General features: G+C 41.0%; 1 protein-coding gene across 4 annotated transcripts in view; it reads right to left on the bottom strand.

Annotated features, from left to right (window-relative positions):
* The window catches only part of DOCK4 (dedicator of cytokinesis 4), a 484,849-nt gene that overhangs the window by 250,804 nt on the left and 217,957 nt on the right, over window positions 1–16,088 (bottom strand). For all 4 annotated transcript variants that reach the window (XM_067042314.1, XM_059074580.2, XM_067042316.1 and 1 more), the window contains exons 5-7: window positions 14,938–15,034; window positions 8,630–8,778; window positions 3,013–3,097 (exon numbers count right to left, since the gene is read on the bottom strand). In XM_067042314.1, the coding sequence (XP_066898415.1) occupies window positions 3,013–3,097; window positions 8,630–8,778; window positions 14,938–15,034 (331 nt within the window). The remainder of the gene's footprint in view (window positions 1–3,012; window positions 3,098–8,629; window positions 8,779–14,937; window positions 15,035–16,088) is intronic.

Here is a 16,088-nt window from a genome sequence, read left to right as displayed (position 1 = left end):
AATAGGAACTTGAAGCTGCCTTAAAGAAAAAATATGTCCTTCTGAAGCTTATAATCATTTGGGGTTCTCCTGGGTTATTGTCTTTGCTTTAGAAGCAGTAAAATGCAACCACTATGGAGGAGAAATTACAATTTCACGTAAAATGACAATGTTTTATTTTCCTCGTCTGTCAAATGAAGGCTGTGGACTAAGTTCTGAGCTATAAAATATGAAAAAAGCCCTCCGATGGCAGCCATTGCTAATCAATCACAGCCTGGATGATACCCCAGAAACTTATCAATATAACACTCCCAGCAGCCACAACTAACAAATCGGAATGTTCAAAGAGATGAAATAAATTTCCCATCCTATATATGACATTAAGTAAAAAGAAGAGAGATGAAATCACATGCACACAAAATCAAACTTGGGAAAATAAAACATATTTGTGTCAGACACTGTTAGTTGCTTCTCAAATATTTGAGAAGCTAAATATGGGGATGTGACTGTGTTCTGGCCAATGAAATATAAGTGCAAGTATTGTGTGGTAGTTCCAGGAAGGCTCATTAAAATAGTTGAGTCAACTGAGAGAAATCTTTCTCCTTCTTACAGCTGGAGAGCAAGGTCATGGCTAGAGTTCTTGCAGCTATGTTGTACTTTGAAGTATCCTTGATGATGGAGCCTTTTTTGCTTCTGACACCATGAAACCACAAACAAGCCTAGGACTTCCTGCCTCTGGGCTTGCATACTGTAAAAGAGAAATAATTTCCATCATGTCTAAGCTTCTATTATTTATTTATTTCATTGAATACAGCCAAATCTAATCTTAAGATTTAGCACATAAGGCAGCAATTATTCTTGCCATCTTACCTCCTTAATAAGGATGAAATAAAGATGACAAAGGAATGAAAACTGATTGAATGCTTAGGTGCTTTGCAAACATTGTCTGTCAAGGAAAGGCATTTTACATGCATTTCTTATTTAACCTTCCTAACAAACATGGTTAGAATTATTTCTCCATTTAATAGACTAAGAAACTGAAGTTCTGAAAGATTCAGCAGTAAGTCCAAGATCAGAGAGCTGGTGGAAGGAAGAGATGAAATTTAAATCTAGTTTTTTGGATCTATACCCATGGTCTTCTCATAATACCGTAATAACATCAAAATCATTAAGTGATTACTTATTAAGTGCAAATCACTGAACGAGATTATGTTGGACATAACAGAGGAAGTATCAATATAGGACACGGTGCCCACTCCAAAGAAACTTCAAATTGAGTGAGATATTAAAACAAAAGTGAGAGACAAAATCTGATGCCCAACAGTTAAATAAACTATAATAAAAATGTCCCATTAGAGGATGTCACTGACAAATAAATTCTAGAGATTCTGTTTGTTATATAAGCTAAGAGTTAGTGGTGACTTTAACTGCAGATATTCTCCTTGTGTGTCCTTCCTCCATCTCTGCCCTCCTCCCTCCAATCAACCTTCAACTGTGTTTTTGCTCTGGGCGTGATACCCTGCTTAACACTGACGCCACAGAGGGGTGCAGCATGAAACATCACTCTCAAGAAGCTCAACATAAAGCAAAGGAAATTCTCCACAGAAACGGAATTTATTCCAACGGAAGTAATGAGCTGTAGATAATCTGAACAGATTGATGATGAGGGGGAAAACTGAAAGCGGTATTAAGAACTGCTTTCTCAAATCAGACATACGCCTGATGGATTTACTGATGATTTTTTCCACGTTTTTCAGATAATCTCAGGTCAAGAATAATCTGCAATTCTATGAAGAATATTCTAAGCTTGGGAAGCTACCCCCAGAGAGGTAGGATCTTCCAAAGAGGAGTCAGCTATTTACCACAGTCACTCCTCCTTGGAACGCAGGGTAAGATGCAGCGGTAACTAGAGCAAAGCAAAGTTACACCTGGGATACTGGCTTCTTTGATTTGAGGTTTTAAAATAGCTCAGTGAGTATCTAAAGATTAGGTAAAACTTTATATAAATATTAAGAGTACAAGGCTAGGGACTTCCCTGGTGGCTCAGTGGTTAAGAATCTGCCTGCCAATGCAGGGGACACAGGTTTGAGCCCTGGTTCGGGAAGGTCCCACATGCTGCGGAGCTACTAAGCCCGTGTGCCACAACTACTGAGCCTGCACTCTAGAGCCCGCGAGTCACAACTACTGAGCCTGTGTGTTGCAACTACTGAAGCCCATGTGCCTAGAGCCCGTGCTCTGCAACAAGAGAAGCCACTACAACGAGAAGCCCACACACCTCAACGAAGAGTAGCCCCCGCTCACAACTAGAAAAAGCCCACGCACAGCAATGAAAACCCAACACAGCTAAAAAAAAAACAAGGCAGATGGGACCAGATTTGGGGAACCTAGATGCCAAGTAAATAACTGGACTTCAACCTACCATGTAACTAGACAAAAAACTCAAGTCATGGGTGATGCCATGATGGGCAAGATGACCAAATATCTCAGGATTATTAACAAGCTTCAGCACTTAGGGATGGCCTGGGGTTTGGGAGAGGTGGGGGATAAGTCTAGCATTTGGAGAACAAGGAAGAGATACTTTCAAGAGTCTGTGCATACAGTGATAGCAGGGCAGGGAGGGGAGCTAACATATTGGTGAGCACTAACTGGAAACCATTAGTCACAACAATGTCCTGAAACAGAACAGATAAATATGTATGACTTCTAACCATTCCACTAGACTAGGCAAAATACAAAGATTTCACTAGACTAGGCAAAGTACAAAGATTTGCAAAATAAAACTTAAAACTTCTTTGGCTTTACTTCCTAGTGCCTGGGCATTGAGGGCTCAGTAGGAACATCAGGGCATTCTGAGATGGGTAAATTATCTCAGTTTTGTACTTGGGGCATGGTCACCTCAGCTCTCAATTCTCTTTACTTGTTCCAAATTAAACCGGGAACATCCTGTTCTTACAAAATCAAGCAAGTATGAAGAGTGTCATGGAAACCACAAAATTAGCAGTGAGGCTGTGAGCCAACGATTCCTATACCTACCAATCGGTAGAGCTCAGTAATGCTGATGTCCTCTGGATCCACCATCGCGTACTCTTTCCTAGGCACCAGGTCCAGTCCCAGTTGTCTAGAAAACAGATTGCAAACATTTGGCGGAAGAGTCACCTTGATAGAATATATTAAAAATAATTATCTTTACTGTATCACCCTAACATTCGATACATCACCCACCATGCTTCTCTCACCCATATTTTTTACCTTATATTAACCTCTCACCATGATTGGAGTAAGTAACTAGGCTGAACACTGGTCATAACTTGAGAAACAGAAGATGACAAAGGCAAGTAAATGGGGTCGGGTGGGAATGGGCTGGCACTCTTGGTGGAGCGCTCCTGCCACTGGCGGCCTTGGTACTCTATGGTGGGGAACCTTTAGTACCCTACAAGCTATTACCACAGAAACCCTTCCTCCTTGTACTGGGGTGGAAACTAGAGAGAGACATAATTTTGTTCTAGAAAACAGAGTTGAGGAAAGGGAAGTGTAGCCTTTAGGATTTCACCTGGCACCAAAATACCTAGTTATATCCAGAGCTAACACATTAATAATGGGAATCTCTGGCAACACGTGCATGGTCCTTATTCATGGCAAGTTCTGGGGTCAGTCGTTAGGAGAAACTCAGTAAAGGCAGTGGACAGAAATTAGGACAGCATAGGTCTACGCCTGGGGTAGCAAAAATGGCTTGATCTCTTATGTCAAGTTTCACTGTGACTGATACGTGAATTACTATGATAAGAAATATTCTAAGGTTATATCCAGCCTCAGTGGGACCAAGTATGGTAACAGATTTGTGATGTCTTACCACGGACAGAGGAAAATGAGTATAATCTTGCCAGTTTCCCTCTAGTGACCTTGATAACATACTCCTCTCCAGGCATCCACCTTACTACACTGATGTCAAGGCTGTATAATTCTACTCATCTCCTTAACCATCACAACTATCCCAAAGGCTTCATGATGTCTCTCTACCAGACTCCCCTCAATTATCCCACTCCAGGTCTCACACTTAATTCTCTGAGGATAATTTGCTCTACATCCCTTCCACATCATTACTCTCTCTAACATGGAAGCCTTCCTGCATGGCATTTCCAATTATACAACCACAGCTTTCTCACTTTTGTATTTTTAAAACATCCTAAAATTCTGTGACCTCCCCAAAACCTCATTAGAGGTTTCAAAAGTAAAAACCTCTTATTAATTCAGCACATACTTCAAGCCAGGTACTTCCCCAGCCACCCTCAGGGATTGTTGGTCTTAAGATTACAAGACTGTGGTCCTCTTGAGGTAGGACTTGGCTTTTAGATACTAAAACAGTTTCTCACTTTTCTTCAATTATGTTTCTCTTTGAGAAACTTAAAAATCACACTCCCATTCTCTAATTTTTGCTGAACTTTCAAAGCACTAACTCGGTAATTCATTTTCAAAATACCCATGTCTCCCTGTTAGCTTCTGAACTATGTCCTCCCCAAATCTGTATGTTGAAGACCTAACCCCAATATGACTATATTTGAAAAGAGGGACTATAAGGTGATAATAGAGGTTAAGAGAGGTCATATGAGTGAGGCCCTAATCCAATAGGACTGGTGCCCTTAGAAGAAGAAGAGACTCCAGAGATTGTCCTTGTACGGACACAGTAAGAAGGCAGCCGTCTGCAAGCCAGCAACAGTGTACTTACCAGAAACTGAATTTGCTGGTACCTTGCTCACGGACTAGTAGCCTCCAGAATTATGAGAAAATGAATGTCTGTTGTTTAAGCCACCCAGTCTGTGGTATTTTGTTGTGGCAGCCTGAGCAGACTAATAAATCCCCCTTGCTATACCTCATCAGGGGATTCTGATAGGGCCTGTTCGCCATTCTCCATCCCGTCCCAAGAGAGGACCACTGCACTAACAATGTAAGATATCAGAAGACACCAGATGAGTATTGCTGAGGAAGGATTATCTAGCAAAGGAAAGAGGATACAGGCATACCTTGTTTTTACTGCACTTTGCAGATATTACATTTTTTTTTTTTTTACAAGTTGAAGGTTTATGGCAACCCTGTGTCAAGCATGCCTGTTGGCGCCATTTTTCCAATAGCATTTGTTCACTTCATGTCTCTGTGTCACATTTTGGTAACTCTCAAAATATTTTAAACTTTTTCATTATTACATTTGTTATGGGGATCTCTGATCAATGATCTTTGATGTCACTACCTTAATTGTTTTGATATTTTTCAGCAATAGAGTATTTTCAAATCAAGATATGTATGTTTTTAGTACATATGGCCATTGCACATTCATAGACTACAGTATGGTGTAAACATGACCTTCACATGCACTGGGGAATCAAAAAAATTTTGTGACTTGCTTTATTGCAATATCCGCTTTATTGCGGTGGTCTGGAACCAAACCTGCAGTATCTCTGCAGTGTGCCCGCATACAACCATATGTGAATCATGGCACTTACCTCCTTCCCAGTGGCACATTCCATGAGAAGCTGCCCTACCATACTTTCTTCTGGAAGGGGCAGGGGGCAGCTGAAATAGTTTAGTCATCTGACCATCTCCCCTTCCCGAGCCACACCTGACTGGCCCACAGGTAGGCACCTGACCAAAGGACAGATAGTCCCTGGACTGGCCAGCAGCTCATGAGTGCCTGGTATAAGATGCTCAGTTTGAACATGAATAACGGATACTGGCTGCCAATGAGATTCCTTCTTTGAGAATTTGAACCTGAAAATTCACATAGCATCAACCATCTGAGAAACATGAAGGACAAGTGATCTACATCACTGCAGAATGACTGAGTTAAGACCAACTCCAGCAGCAGAGGTTCTGGAGTAGGTGTGGGATCCAGAACCTTCCTCAGCTTTGGGGCCCCAGGAGCTGGTGATCTGCAAGTCTTTTCCTCTCATAACGCTTGGATTATTCAATTTCTGCTGGCTTCCTAGAGTCCTAGCTGTGTGAAGAGACTTTTATATGTTTCTATTTTGTCCTGTTAATTCCTAGGTATATCCTTAGGATAACCCTCCCAGTGTGAGAGGCTTCTGAGCTCACACAAGAGGGTCAGGACAGTGCTCTAAAAAATAAGAAGAAATGAGGCAAAGAGGAAAGGAACAGGATGGAAGGAGAGGACATAGGACATGGGAAGCCAGCAAGGGAAATGGGTGGGTGGGGGGTTAGTTTTATATTAACTCAGTCACTGAACTGCTCTGGGACATCAGGAAGGAAGAATGAATTGATTCTCCCTCCTGTATCGTCATCACAGGAAAGTCAAAGGACAGCACAGGACTCTACGGAGAACCAAGACAGGTGCTATTATTTTAAGTCTGTTTGAGGCTTCCAGGCGAGAACACTTCTTCTGATGGCCCCTTTGGGGAACAAGATGGGTTATTTCCTCCTCCTCCTCCTCCCCCTCCACCTCCTCCCAAGCTTCCTCCATCTAAAGGGCTTCTCTTCACCACTCTTCAACAGTTTGACATACAACTTGAGATTGAACACATCTTTCACTTATGTTCATCCTGAGATCTACATGCTGATAGACAATTTTGCAAAACAATTTAGTTTAATATGCAAGAGAATTAACTGAATTTGCTTTCCACTTTTGCTTTTCCATTCAGTAAGAAAACTATATTTAAAGGAATACAGTAAATGCACAACCTGTAAACTGTAAGTCATTTTAAATAAGTTGTCAAAGAAATTCAAAGAGAACAGAATGAGACCTCAGAAAATTCATGAATTTGAGGATGATCTAAATAAATTATATTGTTCTCTTTCATGCATCAATGTTTTACCAACTTACCATAAATTAGCCAAAGAACAAGCTAGAACTTACATGAGTCAAAATTGAGCCATGATTCAGTCATAATTAATGTTTTTCCCTCTTTTCCCTTCCTTCTGTCATCATCTTCCTTCCTAAAACTGAAAAAGTATCATCTTCTTGCCTGCTCTATATTTCTAAGGTATTTTTGATAAGCTAACTTCATCCAACTTTCTTCCTATTTACAAACTAGTCTTTTAAAGGAGGACCAGCACAATGACTAAGAGCCAATATAATTCGGAGAAAGCTCAAAGTTTTTTCAAAACAAACAAAAAAAAAACACATGAAAGATGGGCAGCCTAAGTCGCGGTCAAACAGTCTTCAGATCTACCCCTCAAAGTGCTATCCCATCTCACACAGCGAGACCGGAGGTTCCATGCACGTGGCTGGCAAATCGTCTCTCTCAGGAAGTGCTATGTGCTTTGAATCACGTTTCCCCGGAGCGGAAAGGGGCCTTGGATCTCTTCTAGTTCAACTTACTCCTTCGACAAGTGAGGAAACTGAAGTCAAGGAGGGCTCTGGAATTTGCCTCCCATGGTAAAAGAGCAGAGTTCCTAGTGCAATGTCTTGCTGCATTCCAAACCTGCTCTTGTTTTTGATTCCCCAGAAGGAATAAATCTCCCTGAGATAAATGAATTAGGGCTGCTCTCCCGACTGTCGGTAAAAGGATGAATGGCACAGCTCACCCAACGAAATACCAGAAGGACTATGGATGAGACAGAGGTTTAAAATGTGTTAGTGGGTCCATGTCTTCATACCTGTAATATGTGATGTCTTGGCAGGAAAAAAATCTGGCTTCTGATAAAGTGACTTGCAATGGTTAGACGAAGTGCTCTCTCGTTTCAGATCAGTTTTTTCAGATTCAGTAAGAGGCAAATTTATCTGTGGTGCACATTTTACTGCCTTCTCCTTCTTCTGTCGGCTTTCTTTTTATTCTGTTGCCCTAAGATCCTTTGAAGGTCCAAATAGCAAATGGGGATTTGGGGAGAGGAAAGGGAGGGAGGCTATGACCTTGTAGGATACCAAGGGACCATTTACCTTCCTTAAACTTAAGCCCACACAAGCCTAACATCATAGTCAAAGCTGGTTTATTCTAATTTCTCCCCCATATGTTAACATTTATACTTAGCACAATATCAGCCTTCATCAGAGCTTTAAGTGATTAGATATACTATTTAAAGTGCTTGGCTGTTAGTTTAGATTAGTCACTTACAGGTTTATTTAAAAGTAAATCTTGGTCAAGAACAGCTTTTTAACTGAGCTCTCCCAAGTAGCTCCTCAAAGAGACTAATATGTATACACAGGCAGGATCAGGGCAATAAGGAGAGCACGCCCCCCTCCCACCCAGGGTACCTGTCCTAAGACTTTTAACAGAAGCTATTAGCATTAGTATTTCCCTCCAGATTACACCAACAACCTACTACCACAATAAAGAAGAGGAATATATTTAGAGGGAAATTCACATGCCAAACCTAAAGCCTTGAAACAAGATGCATTTTTAATGGACGCCATATCTGATTGACCCCAGTGAATATTTTGTATTTCACGAGCACTTGCACACTGTCAGAGCACACACACGTTATCAGAGAACCGACAACGTCCTGGGACCCATACCAGCCCTAGAGGATGCGGTTCTCGACTCTGCTAGTGAGCGTTTGCACTAAGCCCCCCAAAGGGGAAAGATGGAAAAGCCTCCTCTGGTGTCTTCCAGAGATATGACTGCATAGTGGCTCACACCTGTGTTGCAGCCACATCTGTCGTGTTCGGCCACCTGAGACCACCCCCTCAGTGGCCAGTACTCACTCGTTGCCCCAGTCCAGGCGGGCGGTGATGTGGCGCTTCACGTCCTTCATCCGATCATGGGTGAGATGCCCCACAAGCACCTGCCGCCGCAGATCCAGGATTTCATTCATGATGTGCCACAGCCGGTGGAAGAGATCGCCTTCATTTCTCTGGGAAATACGCAAATGCGGAAATTCAATGGTCAGTCACTGAGACAGGGGGTAACCACAGAGGAATGGGGGGCAGTCCTGCTTACCCTCTGTGTGCTGGCCACTCTGTGGACAGATTCTCCATTAACAGACAAACTCTCCCCTCGGGTCTTCAAATGCACCCACTGCTCTACATGCTTTCATCCCATTTCACAATGCTGTTCTCCTGCCCAAGAATCCAACTTCACTTCTCAGACACCCCAACACAGACATTGGGTCCCAGGGTCCTCACTAAGCCTCCACACCCAACTTTGGTCTCTGGCTTTACTTCCTCTGCTTCCCTTTCCACCTCAAATCCTCTTTCTTCAGCTCCATCCAATTCTACTAGCCTTCAAGGCTCCAACCGACTTCCACCTCCCTCAGGAAATCTTCCCCTTACAACTCTTGCTCACATTCTTTTTTCCCCTTCACTGAAGTATGCCTGCATGTAATTAAAGCCAATTCAACAGAAAACACTGTTTTCCAATTATTTCTTGCATGTTGGTCATAATGATTTACTGTGTTCCCATCAGAAGCTGGGGTACACAGAGGGCTCTCACACTCGTTCATTGATGAATTTTCACTGCTATTATCTGGTCAGTATTTAGACTTAAAAAAATGTTTTATTTCTTACTTGTTAAACATTCATGTAAATTCAGGCTAATCTCCTGTGAAATTCATCAAGCGAGGAGGCTTAGTTGGAAAAAAGACAGGTTAAACTACTGGCTTCAAATCTTGGTTTTGCCACTCACTAGTTTTATAGGCTTTGAGTATGGCTTTTGCCATCTGTAAAACAGGCACAGTACTAACTTCCTGTAAGGCTATTTTATGGATTAGAGATAACATTTGTGAAGAGACCCCGATACTACACTGGTTAAGAGCGTAGACTTGAAAGACAAACTACCTCAATCTGCATTCTAATTTTGCCCTTCACTGACTGAAAAACCTTTGGCAGTGTATTAGCCTCTTTGTGCTTCTTTTCTTATCTGTAGAATGAATGAATATCATAGTACCTAGCTCATAGGCTTGCTATAAGGATTGATGACTTCATATATTAAAACTCTGAGAACAATGCTTGGCCCAGAATAAATATCATGTAAGTATCAGCTGCTACTAATGCTGTTATCATTATGGTTTTGATCCAGAATAAACCCTCTTATAAATATTGTATCTTTTTCAAAATCTAAGTGTATGTCTCTTCCCCAGAGATATTTAGCGTACACCTTTTATACGTATTTCATCTTCCATCAACCCTTCATCTTTCTTAAGCAGAAGCCATGCTTTTACTTTCTACAAAAATTATTAGTAGGCTATATGAATAGTGGTATGAAAGTATTGAGATTATCGTTCATCTAAAGTCCTCTATAGAGATAAGCTGCCAGAAATACCAAGTTCTGGGCTTCCCTGGTGGCGCAGTGGTTGAGAATCCGCCTGCCGATGCAGGGGACACGGGTTCGTGCCCCGGTCCGGGAAGATCCCACATGCCGCGGAGCGGCTGGGCCCGTGAGCCACGGCAGCTGAGCCTGCGCGTCTGGAGCCTGTGCTCCGCAACGGGAGAGGCCACAACAGTGAGAGGCCCGCGTACCACCAAAAAAAAAAAAAAAAAAAAAAAAAAAAGAAATACCAAGTTCTGTGTGATGGGTAAAGATGGTCAGTCATAACATTCTTTTTCTTTTTTTGGGGGGGTAAGAAGTAGTGATGGATCTTCTGCTTTATCAATGCTTGGTGACTAGAAAAGCATTTTCGTGTACTGTGCAGGTTAGACAATGTGCCAGCTGACCAAGAAGCATTCTCCATGACACCACCCCTGATCCTCTGAGCTATCAATAATCTTGCTCTCAACTCCTAGAGCACTCTCTTGAGCCTGTTCTTCTATAACCTCTCACTCTCTACTCACGTTATACACTCCCATACAAGTCATTACAAAGGTGCTATAATGTTTTTTTTGTTTGTTTGTTTTGTTTTTTTGCGGTACGCGGGCCTCTCATTGTTGTGGCCTCTCCCGCTGCGGAGCACAGGCTCCGGACGCGCAGGCTCAGCGGCCATGGCTCACGGGCCCAGCCGCTCCGCGGCATGTGGGATCTTCCCGGACCGGGGCACGAACCCGTGTCCGCTGCATCGGCAGGCGGACTCTCAACCACTGCGCCACCAGGGAAGCCCTGGTGCTATAATGTTTTAAGTCACTGGTCAGTGTCTGTGTGCTTCACCTGGTGTAAGCTCCTAACCACAGTGGCCGAGACTGCACTACGTAGTCCCAGCAGCTGAAGAATGAAGGAAGGAATACCTTGATTTAGAGCTGTTAGTTTTGGTGGATCTTGAGAGGTGGGTTCTGTCTAGATCATATGAAAGAACAAGCAGGGAAGATCAAGAAAAACTTGAGGAGGATGGACCTAGAGATCATCATACTAAGTGAAGTAAGCCAGACAGAGAAAAACAAACATCATATGATTTCACTTATATGTGAAATCTAGAAAAAATGTTGCAAATGAACTTATTTACAAAACAGAAAGAGACTCACAGACACAGAGAACAAGCTTACAATTATCAAAGGGGGAAAGTGGGGGGGATAAATTAGGAGTTTGGGGTTAACAGACACATACTACTATATATAAAACAGATAAACAAGGACCTACTGTATAGCACAGGGAACTATATATTCAGTATCTTGTAATAACCTATAATGGAAAAGAATCTGAAAAAGAATATATATATATATATGTGTGTATACACATACATATACATATATATAACTGAATCACTATGCTGTTCACCTGAAACTAACACAACATTGTAAATCAACTATACTGCAATTAAAAATTAATTTAAAAAATTAATTTAAAAAATTAAAAAAAAAAACTTGAGGAACTCTGTGGTCAGAAAGAAAAGTTCACTTGAGTCAAAGAAATTACATAAGGAAAATATAAGTCAAATCTCATGCAGCCGGGGAGGGAGTCTCAGCTCTGCTTAAAATGACTGTCACAGTGTGAAAGTCACTTGTCCTGCTCTTGGGGAAGGCGTTCTGCAGTTGTCCAGAAGAATGGGCTTGATTTCCTAATAATGTCACCCTAGTCCTTAAGTGTAAGAGAACATTGAGCTGAGAAGAAGTCAGATCCTTTATAAAAGGAAAACAAGTTGGTCTGCTTTCCCTTTCAGGAAGGGGTGGCAGGAACAGTGACATACTGCAGCCCTGACTGGCAAACTCTCACTACTAGTGCATGAAAACAGTACATATCTGTTTTGACAGCTAGTCAGAAAATGATGCTTCTTTAAAAACTGGATTTTAAAAATTGGATAGTTATGAAGACTGTTCAGGAAACGTGAAGAATCCTTTTGATTTTATGTCACATGAAAAAGGTAGGGTACAATATTAAACACTTAAAATAGAAAAATATCTAAACATTTTTACAATACATCAGAAAATTTCTGCAATATTTTTTGCAAAAAGTGAACTGTAAGTATTTTAGTGTTGTAGAGAATGGGTAAGTTTTGATTTGCCTCAAGATGAAAATAATATAATTTTTGGAGAAGCAGACCTCAGTTTATAGCCAGGCTTTCCCACTTAGCATGGGACCCTGGATAGGTTATCTTTGATGAGCTTCGAGAATAAAAACTACCTGGCAGAGTCCCACAGAAGAGAGATGTGAAATACCCACCCAAAGGCCTGCACAAAAGTACTTGGTAAAAGATGGCTGCCGTATTTCTCCTAAACATTTTGTGGTTAGATTACTGATACTTTATTAAGTGATATTTTAAAGGACATTAATTAGGCCATTACCAATGTTATTAAAAAGAGCAAATAACATTTCTCAAGCATCTGCCATGTGCTTTTTTATGCTAAACGTCCTACATATATTAAGTATATCTCATATACTACTTACAATTGACAAGGTATCAGTAGCTCATCAAGCACCTTCCAGTGGAGAAGCTAGCCTTAAAACTGTTAGGAAAGACCACAGACAGTACCCCAATACACTCAAGCATGATGAACTTGAACCAAAACATTTAGCAAAAACGTTTACATCAGGAAAAGAGAAACCGAAAGGTCCAACAGAGTCAAGTCAGCCTCCTTCTCACGGTCAAAAATCTGGTACTTCCAGGTTAAACTTTGTATTTTTTCCTAATAGAACTGACTACCATTCCAGTATCCAAGGAAACTTTGAAAAAATTCTCTCTGTTTCCGTCACTTAGGACAGTAGGAGGTGAGAAGGTTACTCCTAGAGCCTACAACACATAGGTTTTCAAGCCAATCAAGTATGTCCCCAAAATAGATGCTCACAGCCTCAAAAGCAGGTAAAAATAGCTAGATAAGGAAGAATCAAGTGGAAATTCAACTCTGTTCCTCACCATCAGCTGCATAAAAGGAAAAGCGCTGGCGCCTTAGCTCAGCTAATGGTTGACACTTACACTGTCATTATTTTTATAGTGGGTACTTAGGATGCAGTGATTTGAAAATTTCACATAGTTTCATTTTCCATGTTAGTGTCATGTACAATATTAAGTGAAATAATTCTTGGGTTTTATATTCTTTCCAACACAATTTTTTTTTAATCTAAAAAGGAGATCTCCATTTCCTTTGTAGTCTCCCAGAACAGAGTCCTGGAGTTCATTTATCTTGACAGTGCATTTACCTCACCCCAGCAAAGCCTAGACACTGTGTTTTAGTAGTGATCCCTAACGCCACCAGCTCCAGGCGGGCATGGTCAGAGAAATCCAACATCAAAAGGGTTTTTATTAGTGACTTTTAAAGATTTTCTTGCCTCAATGAACTATCCTATGGCATTTTCTTTTTTAAAAATTTATTTATTTATTTATTTATGGCTGCACTGGGTCTTCATTGCTGCGCACAGGTTTTCTCTAGTTGTGACAAGCGGGGGCTGCTCTGCGTTGCGGTGTGTGGCCTTCTCATTGCGGTGGCTTCTCTTGCTGCAGAGCACGGACTCTAGGCATGCAGGCCTCAGTAGTTGTGGCTCGCAGGCTCAGTACTCGTGGATCACGGACTCTAGAGCGCAGGCTCGGTAGTTGTGGCGCACGGGCTTACTTGCTCCTTGGCACATGGGATCTTCCCAGACCAGGGCTTGAGCCCATGTTTCCCTGCATTGGCAGGTGGATTCTTAACCACGGCACCACCAGGGAAGTCCCCCTATTGCATTTTCTATGTAGCAGAAAATAAAAACGGTCATTTTGCACCCATGTCCCTCACTAATTTGGATTTTCTCTTTGACAGGCTATTTCAAATCATTTTGTCAGGATAAGTACACCTTTATATTTTGAGCACATTCTTTCAAATGATTAAGCTGTTTTATAAATTCCTTTGAAAATCAGAGAAGAAATAAATTCATCTTCCCGAAAATGTCACCCCCAATTCCCCATATACAGTGGTTCAGAGTGAGGGGAGGGTGCTAGATTTACATCTGAATCCCAGCTCAGCCATTTTCCAACTACTTGGCCTCCAGCAAGTTCTTCACTCTCGGCCTCATTTTCCTCATTTGTAAACTCAGGATGACCATAGTCTTATTTCCTTGAGTGGTAGTAAGGATTAAATGAGATACTACAAATAGAGTACTTCCCACAGGGTTTGTACCACAAAAGACTCTCAGTAAGTATAACATGTAAATAGGTGTATGTATATATATATATATATATATATATATATATACACAAAACACTGACCCCTTTTTGCCCCAAGAAACATTCCTCTCTCTTGTATATTTAGAATATTCTCATTGATTCTGGCTAAGCAGCCTATCATTTTTATTATACTTGAATAATTTATGGAGAATTAGAACATAAAAAATACCACCAATAAGAATATTGTATTGAAAATAAGTTTAGTTCCCCCTGAAAATTAAATGTATTCAGAAAGCCTAACCCTGGTTCCATGTAAACCGTTCTATTTGATTAGATGCCAGGAAAGTGATCTTTTTTACCTTTGTGCGGCTTGAAAAGGAACTTGCAAAATCCATTCTAGATGGACACAGGATTAAAACAACACTGAGTCTTATTAAGCTCTCTATCCCCAATTCCTGGAGGTGTACTAGTGACTTACAGCATATGTGCTCAAATGCTAGTTGACACCCTTGTTCAGATATTTCTTAAAACAATTCTTTATCGGAAAAATGACGCCATTAAAAAGTTACGTACCACATAGAGTTGTTTCCACATGGTTCCCCAGTCTCTTAATGTTGATGTCATTTCTGTGATCACAGAGTCTTCAGTGGGAATAACCATTTCAAACTGTCTGTGAAATTGAACAACAACAACAAAGTGTGTATGCAAATGACATAGAACAACAACAAAGTGTGTATGCAAATGACATAGACAATAATCTTCTTTTAAACACTCTAAAAGACCAACCAGGAGAGGAAGCTGCAGAGTTATTTTTGGTTCTGCAGACAGTAACCAGGACCCGATTATGAACTTGTGTGAGGAATGTAAAGTGGGTTACGGCAGTACCATAACAGAACGACCAGCCACTTTATCCAGATCAAGTCTGAGAAGTGTGGTGGAGAAGCAACAATAGCAGAAGAGTTCTGCTCCAGCCACAGTTTGACCTCTAAAGAGCAACTCGTTTAACTTCTCCAAGTCCCAAAGTCCTTGTGTGTAACATGAGGTCATCAGGCTACATAAACTGTGAGATGGCTTTTGCCTTGCAAGCTCTATGACCATAGGACTCAAAGGGAGGGACAGCCTCATTCAACGATCAGGCTTTGATGGCTGAAAAACATCTAAACTAACTCACCGTTATAAACAACTAGACACTGAGATACTGACTGAACACTCACTTGTTCTCATTAACACTTCATTTTCATGACTTGCCAACAAGACCATGACAAATGATTACTGCTATCAGTAATGTTGTCATGCATCACAGAACTTATTAAGGGTTTGACATCACAGATATTTGAATATCCACTGCAGAACGCTCCGCTCCATGATTAGGGTAATATATTTCTCCTATTTCTTTTCTAAACGTCAGAAACTATACTTGGAAAATATTCATACCAACATCTAGCAGGGTATGTATGGTGGTCCTAATATCAAGGAGACATAGAAGGAGATGGAGGGACAAAACAGAAGATTGAATTGGTCTTCTGTATTCTATCTTTGACATACAATAACCTTTTTTTCTCGTCTCTAGTTTCTTTTTTCAATTTCTTCCAGTTTTTGTGTGGCTTAAGATGGGTAAGTGCCTATTAATACTACAGCTTCTCCAAAGAATGCTAACCGACTGTACTGATGGGGATTATCTTCTTCAACTGAGTATTTTTTTCCAAGGACAATATCTAATATGT

This window comes from Kogia breviceps, chromosome 9 (assembly GCF_026419965.1).
Source record: "Kogia breviceps isolate mKogBre1 chromosome 9, mKogBre1 haplotype 1, whole genome shotgun sequence".
Classification (NCBI taxonomy): Eukaryota; Metazoa; Chordata; class Mammalia; order Artiodactyla; family Physeteridae; genus Kogia; species Kogia breviceps.
This window is presented reverse-complemented; position numbering and strand designations above follow the sequence as displayed.